General features: G+C 39.9%; 1 protein-coding gene across 2 annotated transcripts in view; it reads left to right on the top strand.

Moving 5' to 3' along the window:
- DNAH6 (dynein axonemal heavy chain 6) overlaps nucleotides 1–20,410 on the top strand; it is a 127,069-nt gene that overhangs the window by 34,536 nt on the left and 72,123 nt on the right. For both annotated transcript variants that reach the window (XM_080986641.1, XM_080986642.1), the window contains 18 exons: nucleotides 53–178; nucleotides 262–417; nucleotides 1,854–2,015; nucleotides 2,942–3,079; nucleotides 3,175–3,342; nucleotides 3,975–4,123; nucleotides 4,708–4,815; nucleotides 6,323–6,878; nucleotides 7,031–7,153; nucleotides 8,641–8,823; nucleotides 9,506–9,649; nucleotides 10,815–11,036; nucleotides 11,644–11,791; nucleotides 12,913–13,070; nucleotides 14,384–14,515; nucleotides 16,258–16,429; nucleotides 18,316–18,462; nucleotides 18,561–18,634. In XM_080986641.1, coding sequence (XP_080842767.1) covers nucleotides 53–178; nucleotides 262–417; nucleotides 1,854–2,015; nucleotides 2,942–3,079; nucleotides 3,175–3,342; nucleotides 3,975–4,123; nucleotides 4,708–4,815; nucleotides 6,323–6,878; nucleotides 7,031–7,153; nucleotides 8,641–8,823; nucleotides 9,506–9,649; nucleotides 10,815–11,036; nucleotides 11,644–11,791; nucleotides 12,913–13,070; nucleotides 14,384–14,515; nucleotides 16,258–16,429; nucleotides 18,316–18,462; nucleotides 18,561–18,634 — 3,066 coding nt within the window. The remainder of the gene's footprint in view (nucleotides 1–52; nucleotides 179–261; nucleotides 418–1,853; nucleotides 2,016–2,941; nucleotides 3,080–3,174; nucleotides 3,343–3,974; nucleotides 4,124–4,707; nucleotides 4,816–6,322; nucleotides 6,879–7,030; nucleotides 7,154–8,640; nucleotides 8,824–9,505; nucleotides 9,650–10,814; nucleotides 11,037–11,643; nucleotides 11,792–12,912; nucleotides 13,071–14,383; nucleotides 14,516–16,257; nucleotides 16,430–18,315; nucleotides 18,463–18,560; nucleotides 18,635–20,410) is intronic.

Here is a 20,410-nt window from a genome sequence, read left to right as displayed (position 1 = left end):
GAGTAAAATAGGAAAATGTTTCCTAACATTGTGATTTCTTCTCCTTTCATAGAGATTAAATGCATTGGCTTCACTAGTTCGTGGCATCCTTCCCAAGCTCCACAGAAACATCATAACAGCACTCATAACTATTGATGTGCATGCAAGAGACATTGTTACTGAACTTGTAAAGCAGAAGGTACATTACAATTTTTAAATGATATTTGTGCAGTTGCAGTTTTAAAATCAACATCTAATAAATGTTGTATATTCTCCGTAAAGGTAGATTCTGTTGACAACTTTGATTGGCAAAGGCAACTGCGTTACTATTGGGACCTGGACCTGGATAACTGTGTAGCTAGAATGGCTTTATCCCAGTACACTTATGCCTACGAATACTTGGGTGCATGTCCAAGATTAGTGATAACACCTCTCACGGTAAGACCTTGCCCTCAACCTCATGCATGTAGTATGAAATGTAAGAGAAAACTGGAACTTTCTGTTAGATATTGCTAACAAATAGTGTTCACCTTTACATAACATTGCTTTTAAAAACTGTTCGGTATAGACATATAAACATGTGTTACAGCATCACGTACGCTTATGGGGGGGAAAAGGTACTGCAGGGATAAGTCGTCAACTCAAGATTACCTTTCTCTAGGGCTGGAGACTAATAATAGTTCTTAAGAAATATGAAGGTTACACAGTAGAGACATCATTGTCCGTGGAACTAATTTCTGTTGCTTCACTAGTTTGTCTGTTCAGCCTGCTCTTGCAGGTTTGTGAAGCACAGCAAATAGCTTGGAAGCCCGTTTTGACCAGTAAGATGGTGAGGTCACAAAATAAGTGAATTAGTGGAATCAGGGCTTCTTCATGTCTCCTTCAACTCTCCACAAAAGCATCCCCCACCTATAGCTGAACAATGCACAAAATTTTGAACAAAGTTAACCATCTCATATTAAATTATGATTTGAACAAGCTCTAAATATTATTATTTATTTGAATTAACTCTTTTTTTGCTGTTATTATTTAAGCTTGTTGGTTGCTTTTTATACAAAAAGGTCTGCAAGTGACTTATAACTTATTTAAAAACAGCAGCAGAAAGCTACAGCACTACACTAACAGCAAACAAAACAATCTATCTAAAATCTATCTAAAGTGTGGGTAAAAGGTACATTTTTACCTGGTCCTGAAAGCCTGTCACTGAAGGTGCCAGGCAGATTTCACTGGCTCCTATGATTTCCCTCTTGCTTAGTGCATGAATCCTGAGCAGTTTCAGCACTGTTCAACAGTAACTTCAGAAATTTCAGCTGGTTCACAATGCCACTCTCTGATTGCTGAGGTGTTTAAGTCAGAATCTTCACATCCAGCTTTTTTAAAGACCAGCACTTGTTACCAGTTTAATGTCAGGCCCAATTCAAGGTATTGGGTTTGGCAAAAAACAAACAAAAAAAACCCCCACCTCTGAATGGGCTGGACTAGGATTATCTCTTGGATGTTTGGTTCACATCCTCAGATGTTCCTCCTAATTTACATGGTGTTGCAATGTAGAGGCAAGAGTCATAAAGCTTTCTGGTGGTCCAGAAGTCATTTGGCACACCATGATCTATAGTGACTTAGGATTGTACATTATTGATAGAAAGTATGTGGAAATAGCTTCTACTGGTGTTGTGCCATATGTCAGATGTCTTCAGTCAATTATGTTCCCAATGGCTGAGCTTTTTTTTAGTGATCTAATTCATACGTACTAAAGCTATTAGCTTTTAGGAGCAGAATGTGCAAACTGCAGTACAATTGTGTTATTTTAATTAGGACATAATTTCATAGCACTGTTCAGTGTCTATGCATATGTAACTTTCTACACTTTGACTCAGGATCGCTGCTACCTCTGCCTTATGGGAGCATTGCAACTTGACCTCGGTGGAGCCCCAGCTGGACCTGCTGGCACTGGCAAAACAGAAACTACCAAAGACCTCGCAAAAGCGCTTGCCATCCAGTGTGTTGTGTTTAACTGTTCAGATGGCTTGGATTACAAGGTATGGAGCATGATATGTGAACACCTTTATTGTTCTGTTGCATTTCGTGTTAATGGAGCTGATGAAGTTCCTGCAATTTGTAATTTCCATTAACAAATAATATTTTCAGACACTGCAATAACCGTTGGATGCTGAGCTCATGGTTGGTGTAAAGTATGGGATTGTGAGAGGAAATATAACCTGTGCTTAAAAAAAACCCAGTAGGACTGTACCACCAATGACTGTTGGCAAGATGACTGTAATGGAATAGTGTCTTCACAACCAACACTGCCCTTACTGATAAACTAACTAGCAATTGTTGCATCTTTTGAGGATATATCCCAAATGAAATTCCCTGGGCACCCAGCTATGTTGCACATGGCACACTGGACTTAGGATACCTATTTTGATGGGCTCATGGTCCTCTCTTCCCTCGCTTCTCCGTAACCAGGCAAGCTGCAGGTGTAGAGAGACACAACAAACTAGCATTAAAGCAGGATACAGCATTCAGATGTAGCAATAAGCCACAGTTAACTGAAGCAGAGATTAGCCAAGCTAACTTCAAATCCCGGTTTGTTGGCCACAAGTATGGTTTCTGAGCTTGGTCACCTTCAGGTGTGCAGCTAAGCCATATTTAAGCTACACAAACCACAACAATGATATTTTGTCTGAGTCATTATGGTTATTTTTATGTTTGATGATTTACGGATCTCATCATACCATTGTAGTAAATGGTATAACTATATCGGTTTCAGAGCAGAATTATATAGTATTTGGTTCATGCCTTGCACTACCAGAAGGAGAGAACTGAGGACATATAACCCTGTGCTCGTTAGCAACAGAGAGACACTCCTTTTACTCTATGCCTTAAGAGTTTATTGCCTGAAATCACAGCTTTTGGAGAGAGATAACTGAGACATGTTAACTAAGATGAACTATTGTTCCAGATGATGGGACGTTTCTTCAGCGGCTTGGCACAATCTGGAGCATGGTGCTGCTTTGACGAATTCAACCGAATTGATATTGAAGTTCTATCTGTTATTGCTCAACAGTTGATAACCATTAGGAATGCTAAAGCTGCTAAGGTAATTTCTGTGTTTTCTGGATAACAGAAGCTCTGTTTCATGGTCTTAATAATTTTCACAATGTAATATTGTTCTTAAATTGTTCTTTCAAACAGCTCTCTCGGTTTATGTTTGAGGGACGTGAAATAAAATTGGTGATGACTTGTGCGGCCTTCATTACAATGAATCCCGGCTATGCTGGACGGACAGAATTACCTGATAATCTGAAAGCACTTTTCAGGCCATTTTCAATGATGGTTCCTAACTATGCTTTGATTGCTGAGGTACCTTTTAATATATATGATTATGCAGAAAGTGTTTGAGAGCAGAAAATTACAACGTGGGAATAACAAACTGGAACAGTTGTCTTTAAGGTGGCCAATAGTTGAACATCGGGGGGGGGGGACTACTCCAGGATCTCTTTTTCATATTTCTTTGCAACAGTTAGTTTACGCACTAGGGCATGGGTAGGCAAACTAAGGCCTGGGGGCCGGATTCGGCCCGATCACCTTCTAAATCTGGCCCATAGGCGGTCTGGGAATCAGCGTGTTTTTACATGAGTAGAATGTGTTCTTTTATTTAAAATGCATCTCTGGGTTATTTGTGGGGCATAGGAACTCGTTCATTTTCCCCCCTTCAGAATATAGTCTGGCCCCCCACAAGGTCTGAGGGACAGTGGACCGGCCCCCTACTAAAAACGTTTGCTGACCCCTGCACTAGGGGGAGCACTAACCCCCTTTAGCACATCATTACACTCAGGTAGAAATACCTTTCGGATAAGACCAATGGTTCCATCTCAGCTGCATATTGTTGAGCCTTCTCTTGGAGTCACATTGTACACTTACTGATGCTCTGCTGATAGTTAAACTTCCTTTTTTTTTGTAAGAACACACCACATACCTTTTTTGTACTTTAGGTTATTTTGTATTCAGAAGGATTTGAATCAAGTAAAACACTTGCAAGAAAGATGACTCAGATGTACAAACTGTGTAGTGAGCAGCTTTCTCAACAGGACCACTATGATTTTGGAATGAGAGCTGTCAAATCTGTTTTGGTCATGGCTGGGTAAGAATCTGCATACTGCATGAGATATAATTTTAATTTGGATATTCACTTATCAACATGCCCAACTTATAAACATTTTATTTAGTTACCCAACTTAGAAATCTTATTTATACATCTTATTTATTGGTCCCATTTGTTTTAAATAAAAATGCCACACTACTACTATTGTATCTAAATTTTATAATTTTTTGCAGATACGGGTTGTTAAAAATTTAAAGTTCTTTGTGGCATTGAAGCTCTAGCACTGATTGTTTCTCTTAATTTCTGAGATAAACCTCTGTGGACTGTATATGTGAAAATATCTTGATGCTGCAGGAAATGAGACTGCTCCTGGTTATGTGGAGCTAGAGATGGGGTGGGGCAGGGACATAAATTTGTTCACGTTTTAATGTGAACCTATTTAATCTGCATGCTCTAAACCAATACATAAACTGAAATGCAGTTATTCTTCCATAGTTGCATTTCTGCAAATTTAATGATGCAGTTCTCCAACCAAAATATGCATACCAATTTTTAAAAAAATAAATTTTATTGGTAATCATAATGCTGTTAATATATGCTAAAAAATGTTTCTATAATTGTAGGTCACTAAAGAGAGAGAATCCAAATCTGAACGAGGATGTTGTATTAATAAGAGCATTACGAGATTCCAACCTTCCAAAATTTCTTACAGATGATGCTGTTTTGTTCAGGTACATTTCTTAATAAATTAGCGTTTTCTTTAATTAATCACAGAATCTTTATTTTTCCATAAGTGAATATGACTCTTCCGTTATTTCCAGTAGGGATGCTATAAGATAATCATTAAATGACAATAGAAATTAACTACACAACAATTTTCAACAGTTTGCATACTTAAACTTACTTGTTTATAACATAAAAAATGTCCTTGACATCTGATGGGAGGGTGTTCCACAGGGTGGGCGTCACTGCCTGGTTCCTTGTAACCTCACTTTTCGCAGTGAGGGAACTGTCAGAAGGCCCCACAGAGCTGGACCTCAGTGATGGAGGTGGAGATGCTCCTTCAGGTATACTGGGCTGAGGCCGTTTAGGGCTTTAAAGGTCAGCACCAACACTTTGAATTGTGCTCAGAAACATACTAGGAGCCAATGTAGGTCTTTCAGGACCTGTGTTGTATGGTCTCGGCAGCCACTCCCAGTCACCAGTCTAGCTGCCACATCCTGGATTAATTGTAGTTTCTGGATCACCTTCAAAGGTAGCCCCACGTAAAGCACATTGCGGTAGTTCAAGCAGGAGATAACTAGAGCATGCACCACTCTGGCGAGGCAGTCTGTAGGCAGGTAGGGTCTCAGCCTGCATACCAGATGGAGCTGTTGTCACAGTTACAAGCGTGCCTTCCTATTTAGCAAGATCTGTTACTCTGCCATCCTGCTGTTTTCATTGTTTAAGTCTACCAAAGGCAGATTCTGCCTTTATTCCAGAGATCAGCTCCAGTTTCCACTGTTCAAATTGTCTTACCGACTTCGGTCGTTCCATCCAAGCGAAAGGAAGAGGACGCTTAATGTTTACATTTCCAGAACCAATGACTCCAGCGAGGCCATATTTGTTTCCTTCAGTCAACCCTAGTCTTCCCTCTGAGTAAAGTAGCCCATTTTAACCATCTCCATGCGGCTGAAGGACGATATCACGCCCAAAGAGTGGAAACCTCTGAGAGTAGTATTGCTTACTCCCTAGAGTACAACCATCTCTGCTCTATGGAAAACTGCAGGGTCAGCATGTGGAAGTCAGTCCTACACCTTCCGTACACATCAACAGATGCTACCTTTGGGAGGTCCCTTTCCCCAAAGGCAGCACCTCCCAAATTCAGTCACACTGTACATTGCTGTTGATGTACATTGGTTTTATGCATGCTTACTTGCAAGATTGCCCCATCCTGGATCCATGGAAGAAAGAGGGAATTTGAGTTTACTTAGGAATCCCCCTTTCCTGTGGTTCCAGGGTGGGAACAGTCTACTTACCTCCTAGTAAAGGGGAAATCGGTTGATGAAACTGAATATATTGTAGAGTCCACACTGGACAGAATGGGGATTCACAGGTAAGCTCAAATCTGTCTTCTTTGCTGCATAAAATGTGGGTTATTGTTCTGCTTCATTGTTTAAGGATTGTCTTGAGGGTAGGAGAGATGGGATAGAAATACTTTAAATAATCAAATAAAGCTTTTGCTTTCATTTCTTTCAGTGGAATTATATCTGACCTCTTTCCTGGAGTCATAATACCAGAGCATGACTATGGAACTCTACAGTCAACAATAATAGATGTCATGCTTTCCAAAGGATTACAGGCTGAAGATACCATGGTTCATAAAGTCATACAACTTTTTGAAACAATGCTGGTAAGGCATGGTGTCATGCTCGTTGGACCAACCGGAGGTGGGAAAACTACAGTTTACCAGGTTCTGGCAGATAGCCTTGCAGCGTTGCATGAAGCGGGTGAAGAAAACCCTTTCTACCAGCCTGTTAAAACATATGTTCTGAACCCTAAATCAATTACAATGGGTGAACTATATGGTGAGGTTAACAATTTAACTTTGGAGTGGAAAGATGGCCTGATGGCTCTTAGCGTTCGAGCTGCTGTGGTTGACACCTCTGAAGATCATAAATGGATCATCAGTGATGGACCTGTGGATGCCTTATGGATTGAAAACCTAAACACCGTTTTGGATGATAACAAGATGCTTTGCCTGGCTAACAGCGAAAGAATCAAACTCACACCATACATTCACATGATGTTTGAGGTACTTTTCTTTCTCAAGTTCAATTTTTTTTTCTAATTCTTCATTCAGTGCATAACTGGAACAAAGATATCGCACTATTTATTTGCATTTTTGCTTATGGCTTTTTAAATTTATATACTGAAGCAGAAATAAGCAATATCCATGACTTTCAGGTGGAAGACTTGAGGGTTGCTTCACCTGCTACAGTTAGCCGATGCGGAATGGTCTACATTGATCCTGAGGAACTGAAGTGGATCCCATATGTGAAGACTTGGATGGCAGGCCTTGAAGACAGAGTAGGTTTTGCAAAAGCACTTTTAAGCAAAAGGGAAAACTTTCAGTGTTCTTTTTAACTGACACCCAACGCTCTGTGGTGCTGAAACCTCACTGGGGCTGTGGACAGGAGGCAAAGGTTGCTTCTTGGAGCAATATTTTAAAATATATATTTTTAATGCTTCTGGAGGCTTTCAAACATGCTCAGACCCTCTAGTTTCTCAGTGGCTTTGTTTTTGCTCCACTTTGGTCAGCATGGGGCACTGCAATACTCGGGAAAGTGATTTGCAAGCCCAGGCACTAAAACCCTGTTCCTGGAGCCCACCACAAACCGAAGAGATGAGACATGACAACAAGGTATGGGTTTAAATTAAAAGGTAAAGGTAAAGGGACCCCTGACCATTAGGTCCAGTCGTGACCGACTCTGGGGTTGTGGCGCTCATCTCGCTTTACTGGCCGAGGGAGCTGGCGTACAGCTTCCGGGTCATGTGGCCAGCATGACTAAGCCGCTTCTGGCGAACCAGAGCAGCACATGGAAACACTGTTTACCTTCCCGCCAGAGTGGTACCTATTTATCTACTTGCACTTGACATGCTTTCAAACTGCTAGGTTGGCAGGAGCTGGGACCGAACAACAGGAGCTCATCCCGTCGCGGGGATTCGAACTGCCGACCTTCTGATCGGCAAGTCCTGGCCTCTGTGGTTTAACCCACAGTGCCACCCGTGTCCCCTGGGTTTAAATTAGGCCACTGCTTTATTTATTTTCAGGTGTAGGAACCTTGGGGCTGAGGATGCGCAGGGCAATCAGGTGTTGTGGGAGGGGACTGGAAAGCATGAACTTACCCAGCCTGCCCTCCCACTTCACCTAGCCAGGAGTTTGACATATATGCCGCCGCTGTAGGGCCAGTGACCCCCACAATCAACCCTTTAACAGGCCCTGCAAACGCTGCCGCATAGGGGTGCATCAATATGCTGCCCCCGACTCACAGATAGACTATGGAATACCGACCAAGGCCTAAAAGTTGTGACGAGATGCTATGGGGAAGGCGAAACCTGCCAACGCAGGAAAATTCCTTCCCGGTTCTGAATATAGCAACCATCTTACGACCATAGCAGCGCCCGCTGACCTGTAAAGCAAGAGGTTAGCCTGCAGCAGAAGACCATGTTATATGCAGGGATGGTTGGGCAGGTGAACCTGGAAAGAAAAACAAGTGAGCCTGGGCTGAAGAGCATCGGTCCTTTGCTGGTCCTTGCCCCACCCCCAGCTGGCTGCCCATAGGCCTGCTGAGATGGGGGCGGAGCAACGGCCTCCCTGTAACAAGGTGGGTGGCTCCCCGGTCCCAGGAGCCCGTGCGGTGTTGCAAACTCCGCCCACCCAAGGGAGGGGGTGAGCGGGAAATGTATGTTTCACATATGGATTAATATGTCAAAGATGCTTTCATCTTAGGAGCTGTACTTCTCAAAGTGGGATAAGATAGTAACTGTGTACAAATATTTATTCTGTTTTTTAGTTCAATGAGGAAACACGAACATACTTGTTTGACTTGTTTTGCCATTATGTTGAAGGCGGCCTGAAATATGTTCACAAAAAGTGTTCGCAAGCTATATCTCAAGTGGACATCAGTAAAGTTACAACTCTCTGCTGTTTACTGGAATCACTGCTCCTTGGGAAGGGAGGTCCCAATATGTCAATGGTATAGCTATTTACCTTACTCCTTGTGTCTGTAGATTATGGGGGAAGACCTCAGTATCAATATCCTGTTATTCTTTTAAATAACTATTTCTGTGTGGGTCTTCCCAGATAATCCCTTTTATAACTGAATAACTCTGTGTGTGTGTGTGTGTGTGTGTGTGTGCGCGCGCGCACGCACGTGTGTGTATTGTTGGATGGGTGATTCCACTTAGCAGTTTATTGTGAACGTGGTGCTGCTCATGCATGCAAGTTTTTCTCAAAAATTAAAATCTCAGATAAAAAATATACTTTTAGATCATCTGAGAAGCATTCAGGGTGCAAAGGCCTCCTAAAAACAAGCAAAAAAACCCAAACCCAAACGGTTTTGACCAGGCATCTGAAACACCATCTTGGGGATAGGAGTTCAATAGAATTGTGGCATCTCAGGTTTCTTAACCAAAAACATATTAAATGATAAGAACATCATAAAAACCCTCACACAGGAAAATATCTAAAATCAAGTTAAATAGAAAATATCATATCTGTGTCGCTTATACCTGCTAAGGTATAATAGCATATTATTTTTTAGGAAAGAGAATTTTAAATTTACCTCATTCAGATTGCTGCATGTTAATTTGGTATGGGGAAAATAGTGCATGTATTTTTTAAAAAAAGTATTTATTTTCCTTTTCTTCTTTATACAGGAACAATCTAGGTTAAATTCTCTTGTATGCCAGACTTTTGTTTTCTGTTATTTGTGGTCAGTTGGTGGAAATTTAACAGAGAACTGTTGGGATGGTTTCGATACATTTATAAGACAGCAGTTTGAAGATAACCCCGATGCCAAGGTATGAAGCATACTATTTTGCTTACACATTTTCATTTATACTGATTGTGAGAGCGGCGTAATCTGGAAGAGCAGGAAGAATTTTTCTTCGAATACATCCTTTATAGAGGCACTTCTACAAGTGCTCTTGGAGTCAGACATGCCCCGCAAACAATTCATTTTTTAATTGGGTAGCTAAACCCAACTTTTTGTGACCTACAAAATTCATTCATGAATTCCAGGTGTGAAGGAATATCCGTGAATCTTCATAACTGGACCCTATGTTTATCACCCATGTCCCTTCTGAGGGAGGTGCAGAGGGTGGCAACACAAGAACAGGCCTTCTCAGTGGTGGCTCCTGATTGTGGGAGGCCTTTTGGAGAAAGATATGCCTGGTGCCATCACTATCAGATTTAGGCATCAAGCAAAAACATTCCTGTCCTCCCAGGTGTTTGGCTCTTAATTGGGGTTATATATTATGATAGCCTGTGTTAATCTTTTAGCAGGTTGGAGTAGGATTTGTCCTTTTTATTTTATTGAAGGATGAGCTCTTTGTGTCAATTGTGTTTTAATATCTTTGTGATGAAACTCTGAGGCATTTTATGCAATAAGCAACAAATAAATGCAATTAGCAGCAATAACTTCTGTTGTGATTCACAATGTGCAGTTTGGGCTCTAACATGGAGTGCCTTTTGAAGGGCTTACACCTCAAAACAAAGCTCTGGTCTTCATGATTGTGGGAAGATGCCCAAGAGTTTGTTTATTTGTAAAGTTTCTGTCTTGCCCTTTATTATACAATCGCTGGAGGGTGAAATACAGCTAGTAAAACATGAAAACAGTCGTTAAAATATTAAAATTTCTAAAATTCAGAAACCAGTTTTATATATAACACCCTTCCACCAACCCCTGCTTCTACCTATCATCCCAAGCTAATAATTGTCGGCTCCTGTCTTGAAGGAAGAGTAGTCCACAGGTCTAGAAGTCAGGGAGAAATTCTGAACAGGGTATGCATGTATTTGACAAAATAATTCAAAACCCTTATATGCCTGTACAAAGAGAGCTGTTTCACTAATTTGATACCTATCAAATCTATGCTTCAGGTAAGACCAATCGGCCCTTTTGCCATGTATTCCAACCCTTCTTCCCAGTTCTTGACAAGGATGAATGTCATTATTTTTTCTTCCTAGCTTCCAACTTCTGGTGATTTGTGGAGTCTTTTCATTGATTTTGAGACAAAGCGACTGGATCCTTGGGAGCGGATTATACCTACATTTAAATACAGTCACACTGTACCATTTTTTGAAATGCTTGTTCCTACCACTGACACTGTGCGCTATGGCTTTCTTATGGAAAAATTGCTAGCTGTCAGACATTCTGTGTTGTTCACAGGGATAACTGGGGTTGGCAAGGTGAGATTTCTTTTGGTTGCTTAACAAAATAGTTGAATCATTTATATAAATCCACAAACATCAAATACACCAAGTTATTAATTAGTAATTTTAAGGGACTTTAGTTAAGGCACTGTTTTAATTACATCTATAGAGATTCCTCGAGAGAATGGAGAATAGGTAGATAATGTTGTAGGGAGAGGCACTGAATAAATTACTTATGTAATCTTCTAATTATCTTCTGATCTAATGATGAGAGTAAAAGTGGAAAAATAGGTTCCAAAACAAAATGATGCATTGTAAACAATTTGCTATTTAACAAGTTTGATTAATGTTTTGGAAAAGTAAGCCATCAAAATTTTCAGATCGCACAATTTTTTAAATCCAGTGACCATGAAAAAGCTCATTGTTAGCTGACTTAGCAAGTTGATAGTGGTAAATTTCAGTGGCATAAATTCAAAATACTTGTTCAGGGAACAATCTCTCAAATCTAGATTGCTCTGTGTATAGTCCAGCGGAGAATTCTACTCATTATGAGGAGCTAATAATATTTCTGAATGTAACTGCAATGATTTTTTGTGCGTATAATGCACTGTTGCTTGCTATACTTTTTTTTTGTCATTTGAAGTCTGTAGTTGCAAGGGCACTGCTAAACCGAATACAAGAGGAAGCTGGTTATGTTCCCGTATACCTAAATTTCTCTGCTCAGACTTCATCAATAAGGACACAGGAGATTATTGAATCGAAATTAGAAAAGAAACGGAAAAATATTTTAGGTAAAGAGATTTAATATATTTTGTTGCCTAAATTGTGTTGGCTGTATTCCTTGTAATCAACTCTTCATTCTTTTTGCTGATTTCAACAACACTCCACAACAGGTTAGTGCAAAGTAAATTTTCCCAAATTACCTATGGTTTTCCTGCAGAATTATGGAGAAGAATTCTCTCAGAGATAAGGCTAAATAATTACACCTGGAAGCAGCAGGAAGAAAGAAGATTCAGAGTTCTTCAGTTTTAAAGCTGATGGTTTTTAGTTAAATGTAGGCTTGGGCTGAGGAATCTTTGTCCTTCCTGATACTGCTGAACTATAACTCCCATCAAGCACAGAACATGTCCCGGGATTATGGAAATTTTAGTTCAGCAACATCTGGAGAGCCAGAGCTTCCCTGCACCTGATGTAGGCTATAATCTGATGTACTCCATTCAGTTTAACACAGGAGGGCAGCATTGACATTTGGGAAATGCAACACATCTTCACATACTGTACTCTAATGAAAAGTGAAACAATATTTTGACCTGAAGTTGTTATGGACATGTTTCATTCATCCTCTTTTGCTCCTTCCTGTGCATACTACCCCATGCCCTGCCACTGATACATATATCTCCCTCCTATAAATTGTACAATAATATAAAATAATATAAAATTTGCTTTGTTTAGCGCTAAATCTAAATCAAGTGCATTATCTAAGAATACAGTCACATCAGGTATACTGAATACCCACACGAGGTCTGAGTAGGGCTTTGGATAAAAATCGCATAAAATGGCCTAAACACGAGGGGTTCCAGTAAAGAATATGCATCACTGCATATTCATCCAGAAAGGATTCTGTTGCTTTCAACATTAGGACAACAGTCAATCTGTATTTTGGCATTTATGTTTACTTCTGTAATATTTCAACCATTCTGCCACATTATTCAGGTCTTTAATTTACTTAATATTTTCCATAGTCAAATTAAAGACTATGAAATAATAAACTTCGGTTAATCAGTGTTCCATTTCAGTTTAACTGAAAGCCTGCTAATTTCTGAAGTGTAAAAAACTCGGTGCTATTGTGTATTAATTTTGTTATTTGGGGAAAACTTACTAGCAGTGGTTTCTCCGCTCTTCTATTGTTTAGGAGCACCAGGGACAAAAAGAGTTGTCATTTTTGTAGACGATCTAAACATGCCTAAATTGGATCGTTATGGTTCTCAGCCCCCTATTGAGCTACTACGACAGTATCAAGACTTTGGAGGGTTCTACGACAGAGAGAAACTGTTTTGGAAGGAAATACAGGCAAGTCTGCCTTCAGATGGTTGTGACAGTGAATGCTATAATCTGAGTACCGTCTATTCTGTTGGGAAAGTATTGAGGTTCCTGTTATGTGCTGAGCTTGGTTCCTAGAACAATAGGCAGGTAGGATCCTGGAAGGCAGCAACCTGATTGGCCTGCAGGAGCAACCCAATAAGGCTCCAGGAGGGGAATTGAATCAGCCAATCACGCGGGACCCATTGTATAAATAATGTATATATAGCCAGAGGTTTTGGGGGGAAACACACTCACTCACTGTTTACCATGAGCTAAAATAAAGAGCATGAAATCAACACTCAACTCTGAGTATATTTCAGTTCCTTACCCCCAATACCCTGTGGGTTCAGCCTATCGGGTCAGTAAGATCCAGACTCCAATTGTCAGCTGAACAGGACATTTACTTAGGCGTTGCAAGGACAGTGCGGCACAAACTCAACCAGCGAGTGGTTGAGGGATGGCACACTTCCAAACAAAGGGAAGCAAAGGGTCAGTTATGTCAATATATGGCAGCACTTCCTTCTGCTGGCTTCCACTGGTTTAATCACAAGGCATAGCAACTTTCTTAGTTTTCTCCTCTTCCTCTGTCCTCAAGTTATAGCAATAGCTCCTGCGTACATGTTGTTCTGTCCTTCTCTCATGGTTCTCTGGAAAAGCACAAGCTTCACATTCCAGCATTCACTTGCTCATCCTTTCTCTCACACATTTCAGTTTTTAATTTTATTATTTCTGTTTTTTTATGACAATACGACCCCCCCTTTAGTTCCAAAAAAGGCTTGCCCACCTTTTTTTGGAACACATATCCATCATGGTACCTTATACCAAGCATAGGCAAACTCCAGCCCTCCAGATGTTTGGGACTACAAGTCCCATCATCCCTAGCCAACAGGACCAGTGGTCAGGGATGATGGGAATTGTAGTCCCAAATATCTGGAGGGCTGGAGTTTGCCTATGCCTGCCTTATACATCTCTAAACTTCTATTCATTCATTTTGCTTTCTACCTGCTTCATTTCCCCTTCAGCTTATGCAGACACAGCATTTCCTTACACCTGATGATTGCTGAAGGGCATTGAATGAGGTTTAAGGTTCAAGCCACCACAAATAATAATTTTAGCCTGCCTTGATATTTACTGTATATAGAATTTCATCAGTACAATTTGATGCTGAATTAAAAATAAGAATAGGGAATCAGGCATGTTATCTGAGCTGTGGTTTAAATGTAAGAAGCAAGTTTTTATAGGATTAAAGACTTAAGTATTATGTTTTGACGCAAAATATCTATGATCTTTACCCCCCCTAGGATGTAACTATTTGTTCAGCCTGTGCACCTCCAGGTGGTGGACGTAATCCAGTTACAGCACGTTTCATTAGACATTTCGCGATGCTGTGTCTTCCGACACCCTCTGAGCATAGCCTTAAACAAATTTTTGAGGTCAGTAGCAACTTCCCCACAGTAACAAAGAACAAAAAATAGATTCTTCTGTTCAGTCTGTCATAACACGCTGTTCTGAGATGCTGGACTTATACAGATTCTTAGTAGCATGTGTTACTTTCTGAAGTGCTGAAAGTTTTTGATATGCATTTATGCACGTTATTGAAGATTGGCACTGAATGCAGAGTCCTGATACCTTTAAATATCAGTGCACTTTAGACCAAGTCTGTGGATACCAGATGAGCAAGTGGGGTGCTGCAGGAGAGAGAATGTGTATATGTGCACATGGACACACTCGCTGTATCCAGTAAGATGGATCCTCTTGAAATTCCATAATTTCCCCCCTAGACTTCCCCACCCTTATAACCATCCTCAAATCACGTATCGCATCTCTCTTGGCTGAACCATAAAAATCACAGAATTGTGTTTTCTAGCACTGGTACAAAAACAGGGTTGTGAGATATGAATCATTATAGATCCTCAAATTTTTTTCCCCTGAGGGCCCCCCTCAGAACTACCATCTTATCATACACCACCTCTCGTCCATATTCCTGTGGTTTGTTAGTGGTTTTGTCATCATGCTATCTAAAAAAGTTACAAAAATCTAAGAGGATCTATTGTTGTGGTAGATAAGCAAAAAGAAGTGGGTAGTACCCACGGCACTCTCTAAAAACTCCACATGATCCTGTTTTTAATTGATGCATTTCTTTAATCATAGAATCAACTGTAGAGCTGGAAGGGACCATGAGGGTCATAGCACTGTATTAGTGAGCTTTTGAATTATGGATATGTATATTGTAATTGTTTGTGTAAGTTGGTTTTTTATACTTTGTAAACTGCTTAGAAGCCTATTTTGGCATTAAACTGCAACTAAGTAAGTAAGTAAGTAAGTAAGTAAATGCCCTCTTTCTCACTCACTGCCACACCTATGGGTGCGGGGCTGAAGGTGGGGACTGATGCAAATTGAAGCAAGTATTGATTACCCCAATGAACTTCAGGCTAAAATCTGTGTTTTTTTCCTGCTTCTGAAATGATACTGATAATGAAAAGACCTTTAAAATATTTGATGTAGCTACATAACTTTGAGCTAGCCATGACTATCTTTGATGTAGACTGGCTTTCTTTCTTTCTTTCTTTCTTTCTTTCTTTCTTTCTTTCTTTCTTTCTTTCTTTTTTGAGAGAGATTCTCCTAAATAAGGCTGAAATACAATGTTATATTCAGCGTTTGCTTGACACAGTAAATGGTCTGCATAGTTCTGTCTAATATTGCTTGGTGCCATCACCCTTTTCTGTGTCTTCACAATAAAGCACGTTGTTTAAAAAGCATCAGAGCAAACCAACTGCAAATACCCCTGCCCTACCTACTGAGCTTACCATGAAATCTTTGCCATTGAAAATTGCACCTTAACACGATAAACCCATTAGCAGTATTGCTTGTTCACATTTCACCATTCATGCTGATGGATTTGTTTGCACACATGGAAGTTTCTCACTGGGATGAATGGGGAAAACTGAATACGTGAACTGGCACTCAAACACAATAATAGATCAATAGTTGGACTAGCAAATGCCTGAAAGAAATACAGGATGTGCTTTTCTGTTACTATAAAAAGATGTAGTTCCACTTTTTAAAAGAAACATTGAAATCACAGCTGGCTTGAGTAGAATAAAAGAGAGAACACCACAAAACTTTAATTACATTTTGAGCTTAAGTTTTGTTTTGTTGTTTTTCCTCGTACTAGGCTATTTTAAAAGGATTTTTGGCTGACTTCTCTACAACAGTAAGGCAGAGTGCAAAAAGTATAGTGGAGGCTGCTGTTGAAATATATCAAAGAATGAGCATTGATCTCCTTCCAACACCAGCAAAATCCCATTATGTGTTTAATTTACGTGATTTGTCAAAATGTGTGCAAGGTAAGGTGTATTTCCACTTGGCACAATCTCTGTACCAGTTTTGTGCTCACATTGTCAATAATTATTTTTCCCAGTAATTTTTCTCTACTGTCTAATGTTAGCATGCTATGTTTTACCTTTAAATAACTTTATTCTTGGCATGTTGCTGTGAAAAAGCAGTGCATTGCATTCCTCTAGAGTGAATTTTGAAAGTTAATTTCAAGAGAATAGAGAAAAATTAGTAGTAGCAGTATAGACTTGTACTGAAATAGAAGAGGACAGCCAATGCAATACTGCGTAAAAGTAAAATTGTAAAAGTAAAGCTGTGCTGTTAACTCAACACCATGTTCTTTCTTTTCTTTCCTTTTTTAAAATCAAAAAGTTATTTTGTTTATCATAATTGTGCATAATGTACATCACATACTTAAAAACAAAACAAAATAACTTGTATTACAACAAAGTAAGTGCATTGGGTTGTGCATTATATTGAGCCTTTTACTCCAGTACATAATAAGTATGCCAATATTGTCACCCCTCTCTAACCCTTACCCTATTAGTTAGTTTGACTGTGCATACCATTTCCCATAATTTCATAATCTATTATTCATCAGTTGGAGTCCTTATTTTATTTAACTTTGCAGAGATCAACATTCCAGCAGTTAAAAGATGCAGTACAGTTCTCTATCTTCAGATCACACTGAGTACAATCAAAGGGTCTTACAAGAGCTTAAATATAACCTGTTATAAATTCAATCTCATTTATTCTTTCTACCCAAAAATTCCTTATTCTGAGGCAAAACTGGAAAATGTGGACCTTATGTACATTTATTGTCTGTCATCTCCAACATGTATTACAAACATTACTATAAATATGGTTAAAACTTGTAGGGGCTAAATACTATTGGAGAATTTGCAAAAGTTATCTTCAAATTTGTGCTGACTTTCTGCTTGGGGATGTTATTCCAAATCCAGTTTTAAACATCTGTTGGAATTTGACAACCCAGCTCTCTCTCCCAGTTATTTTTATAGGTGATCATTGTAATGTCTCTCTCTATAATGATTTTATATATCTTACTCAGCAGACCGAAACCAGGCTTTTAAATACATTAATGTTGCTGCCTTGAAATATCCTTTAACGGATGAGAAGGATAGCCAATTTCTTAATTATTTTTAGCCACAACCCACTCCCCCATAACTCTTGGTCCCCCCCCCCCCATTTCATGCAAAGTTTATAAGCAGATTCTGCAAATCTTCAAGTATCTTTGCTGATACCCCCCAGTGATATCCCACACAAAACTAAGATTTTAGAGGGTATTACCCTTTTTACATCTTACAGGAGAGGGGACTAATAAGCAAATATAGTCGTACTACATTTTGAGTCCGCCCCATTTAGGGTCCATTTCGTCGAACGTCCACGGCAAACCCAGAAGTACCGGAACGGGTTACTTCCAGGTTTGCTGCACGCGCAGAAGCACTAAATCGCGCATGCGCAGAGCAGCGCTTTGTTGAGCATCCCTTTTGTCGAGCGTCCAGGGCTCCGGAACGGATCCTGGATGCCAAAGGAGGTACAACTGTACTGGCAATTTCCACTCCCTTTTCTGTTTTCATCAGAATTCTCCAACATCACTAGACTCCCCCCTGCAACCATATGTTGTTCTGTTGTGGTGATTAATTTAGGGTGACTCAAGGGTAAAACCAAGCTGCAGTTTGATGCTGCAACCAATAAATGATGAACACATGTGTGTTAATTGGACATCAAAAGCTGTCACTAACAGTTTTAAAACCCAACAAATCTTCTGCAAGCATGTTTAAGTATTGATTTTAAATTTGCTTTAAAATGATTTTTTCAAGTTTTCAAGTTTTTTTTACGTATATTATCACAATTTTAATGTATTTTTCTATTGCAGGCATGTTGCAATGCAGCCCCATGTCAGTTCGAGACCAGGCACAGATATTCAGGCTGTTTTGTCACGAGTCCCAAAGAGTTTTCCATGACCGTCTCATCTGTAGTGAAGATAAACAATATTTTTATTCCATGTTATCTGACATGGCCAGTAAGGATGCTTACTTTACTAGTATATATTATATTTAATCTGCATACTTCATGCTTGCAGAATTAACATTAACTTAACCCACCTATTTTACATTGTAGGCAAATATTTTGGAGTCTCTATTGATCCAGACTCATTTGTGTCTAAACCCATCTTATTTGGTGACTACATAAAGGTGAGGATTCCGTAGAAAATAAAACTGGATAGAACGATGTCTTTATGATTTGACTTCTATAAAATTGGGCTCTTGTTTTTGAGGTACAAAGACACAATGTGACCTGTAAAGTAAATGAACTCTGCTGTAGAAACACTGTGAATTTAGGTGGTATTTTTATGGTGAGATTTAGTGCGGTTCTTATGCCAGATTGATAAAAGTAAAAAAATTATAGTGCGATGTGATAAAAACTGCTAAGAATTAAAACATTTTCCCCCCATCCTGGATGCACATGAAGCATTTCCTCCACTGGCTTGCGGGAAATCTTTGGGAGGAGAAAAGGGTAAGAAGTAAAACCTACACAAATCTGGAGTAGAGTCACTAAGATGGTTGGATGGCGTCTTGTACACCTCCTTCCAGCAACTCTTGCAGCCAGGCTGGTGCCAAACATATTGCTCTGCTTTCCCTTGGGCTATATCAGCGAAGTCAAGAGGGGGGTCTTGTCATCTGGGCAGCCCAGGCCTCTATACACCCTGCCCAGGCTTGCACCCTGGGGAGATCACTTCAGTGCTACTAACGCAATGGTTTGACTTCATCCTTGGAGGCGCACTCCATTCTCTCTTGAGACAGATGGATGCCAACAACATCTTTCTTATATTGTTGTTGTTTAGTCATTTAGTCGTGTCCGACTCTTCGTGACCCCATGGACCAGAGCACGCCAGGCACTTCTGTCTTCTACTGCCTCCCGCAGTTTGGTCAAACTCATGCTGGTAGCTTCGAGAACACTATCCAACCATCTCGTCCTCTGTCGTCCCCTTCTCCTTGTGCCCTCCATCTTTCCCAACATCAGGGTCTTTTCCAGGGAGTCTTCTCTTCTCACGAGGTGGCCATGGAGTCTCAGAAAAACTAGTATTGTGAGGCCTTGGAAACAGCTTGCAAATAATTCTTGAACATGAGCAGCACCAAGAATGTTGCCATCAGTTAACTGAATAGTGTGAAAAAAATAGCCAGCCAGCTTGACATCTGATATTTATTTGAATAGTCCATTTCTTCTGTCAGCTTCTGGAGTGAGTGTGTCTGCTGCTGGCCACAGACAACTCAGCTGGCCTCATTCCTAGACCTCCAGCAGCAGTTTTGGGGCTGAGATATCACTCATAAATAAATAGTGGAGGCTGCTAGGACTGCCCGATAATTTTTCATAAGAAACATTAGTCACTTGAATGTTATCTGTGCTATGGAGATGGAGTTTTCTCAGATGTGAAATGTCCATTAAATTAAAAGGAGCTGTCACATTCAGCAATAGGTTCTGAACCGACTTCAGAGCTGACAGTTCAAATCAATGCAGAAAGCCAACAGCTGGTCACCAGATGGCAGTGGCACAGGCATATGGAAGGAGCATGTTGGGGGTTTCTTGCTTCTTTGCATTGGAATCTTTCCTAGAGCAATATCTGCAGCCTTGAGAGATAAACCTCAGTACTTCTAATTACCAGATATTTACCTACATAAATATGGTTTGTGTTCGTGAAACTGTATTTCCTCCAACTGAGGTTTGATGGAAGAAAACTGCTCAGTGGCAGGTGATTTCAATCATAAATTGTAGAAAGGATGATAAATAATATGAATGGATGGATAGTGTTGATTTCTTTTATTTTTATTTTTTTTAAACAAAGTAATAACAGTAAATAAATTACAATTAAAATGTGCACCCCACCCCCAAGACCATTCCGTTCTAACTATCCAACCTTCCAAAATTTCAACACCTCTTGCGATGGTTTGACTCCTTTCCATTTTAACAGT

The sequence above is a fragment of the Podarcis pityusensis genome, assembly GCF_964106645.2.
Source record: "Podarcis pityusensis genome assembly, chromosome: 17".
NCBI lineage: Eukaryota > Metazoa > Chordata > Lepidosauria > Squamata > Lacertidae > Podarcis > Podarcis pityusensis.
The sequence above is the reverse complement of the archived record's forward strand: the minus strand, read 5'-3'. Positions and strand labels throughout refer to the sequence as shown.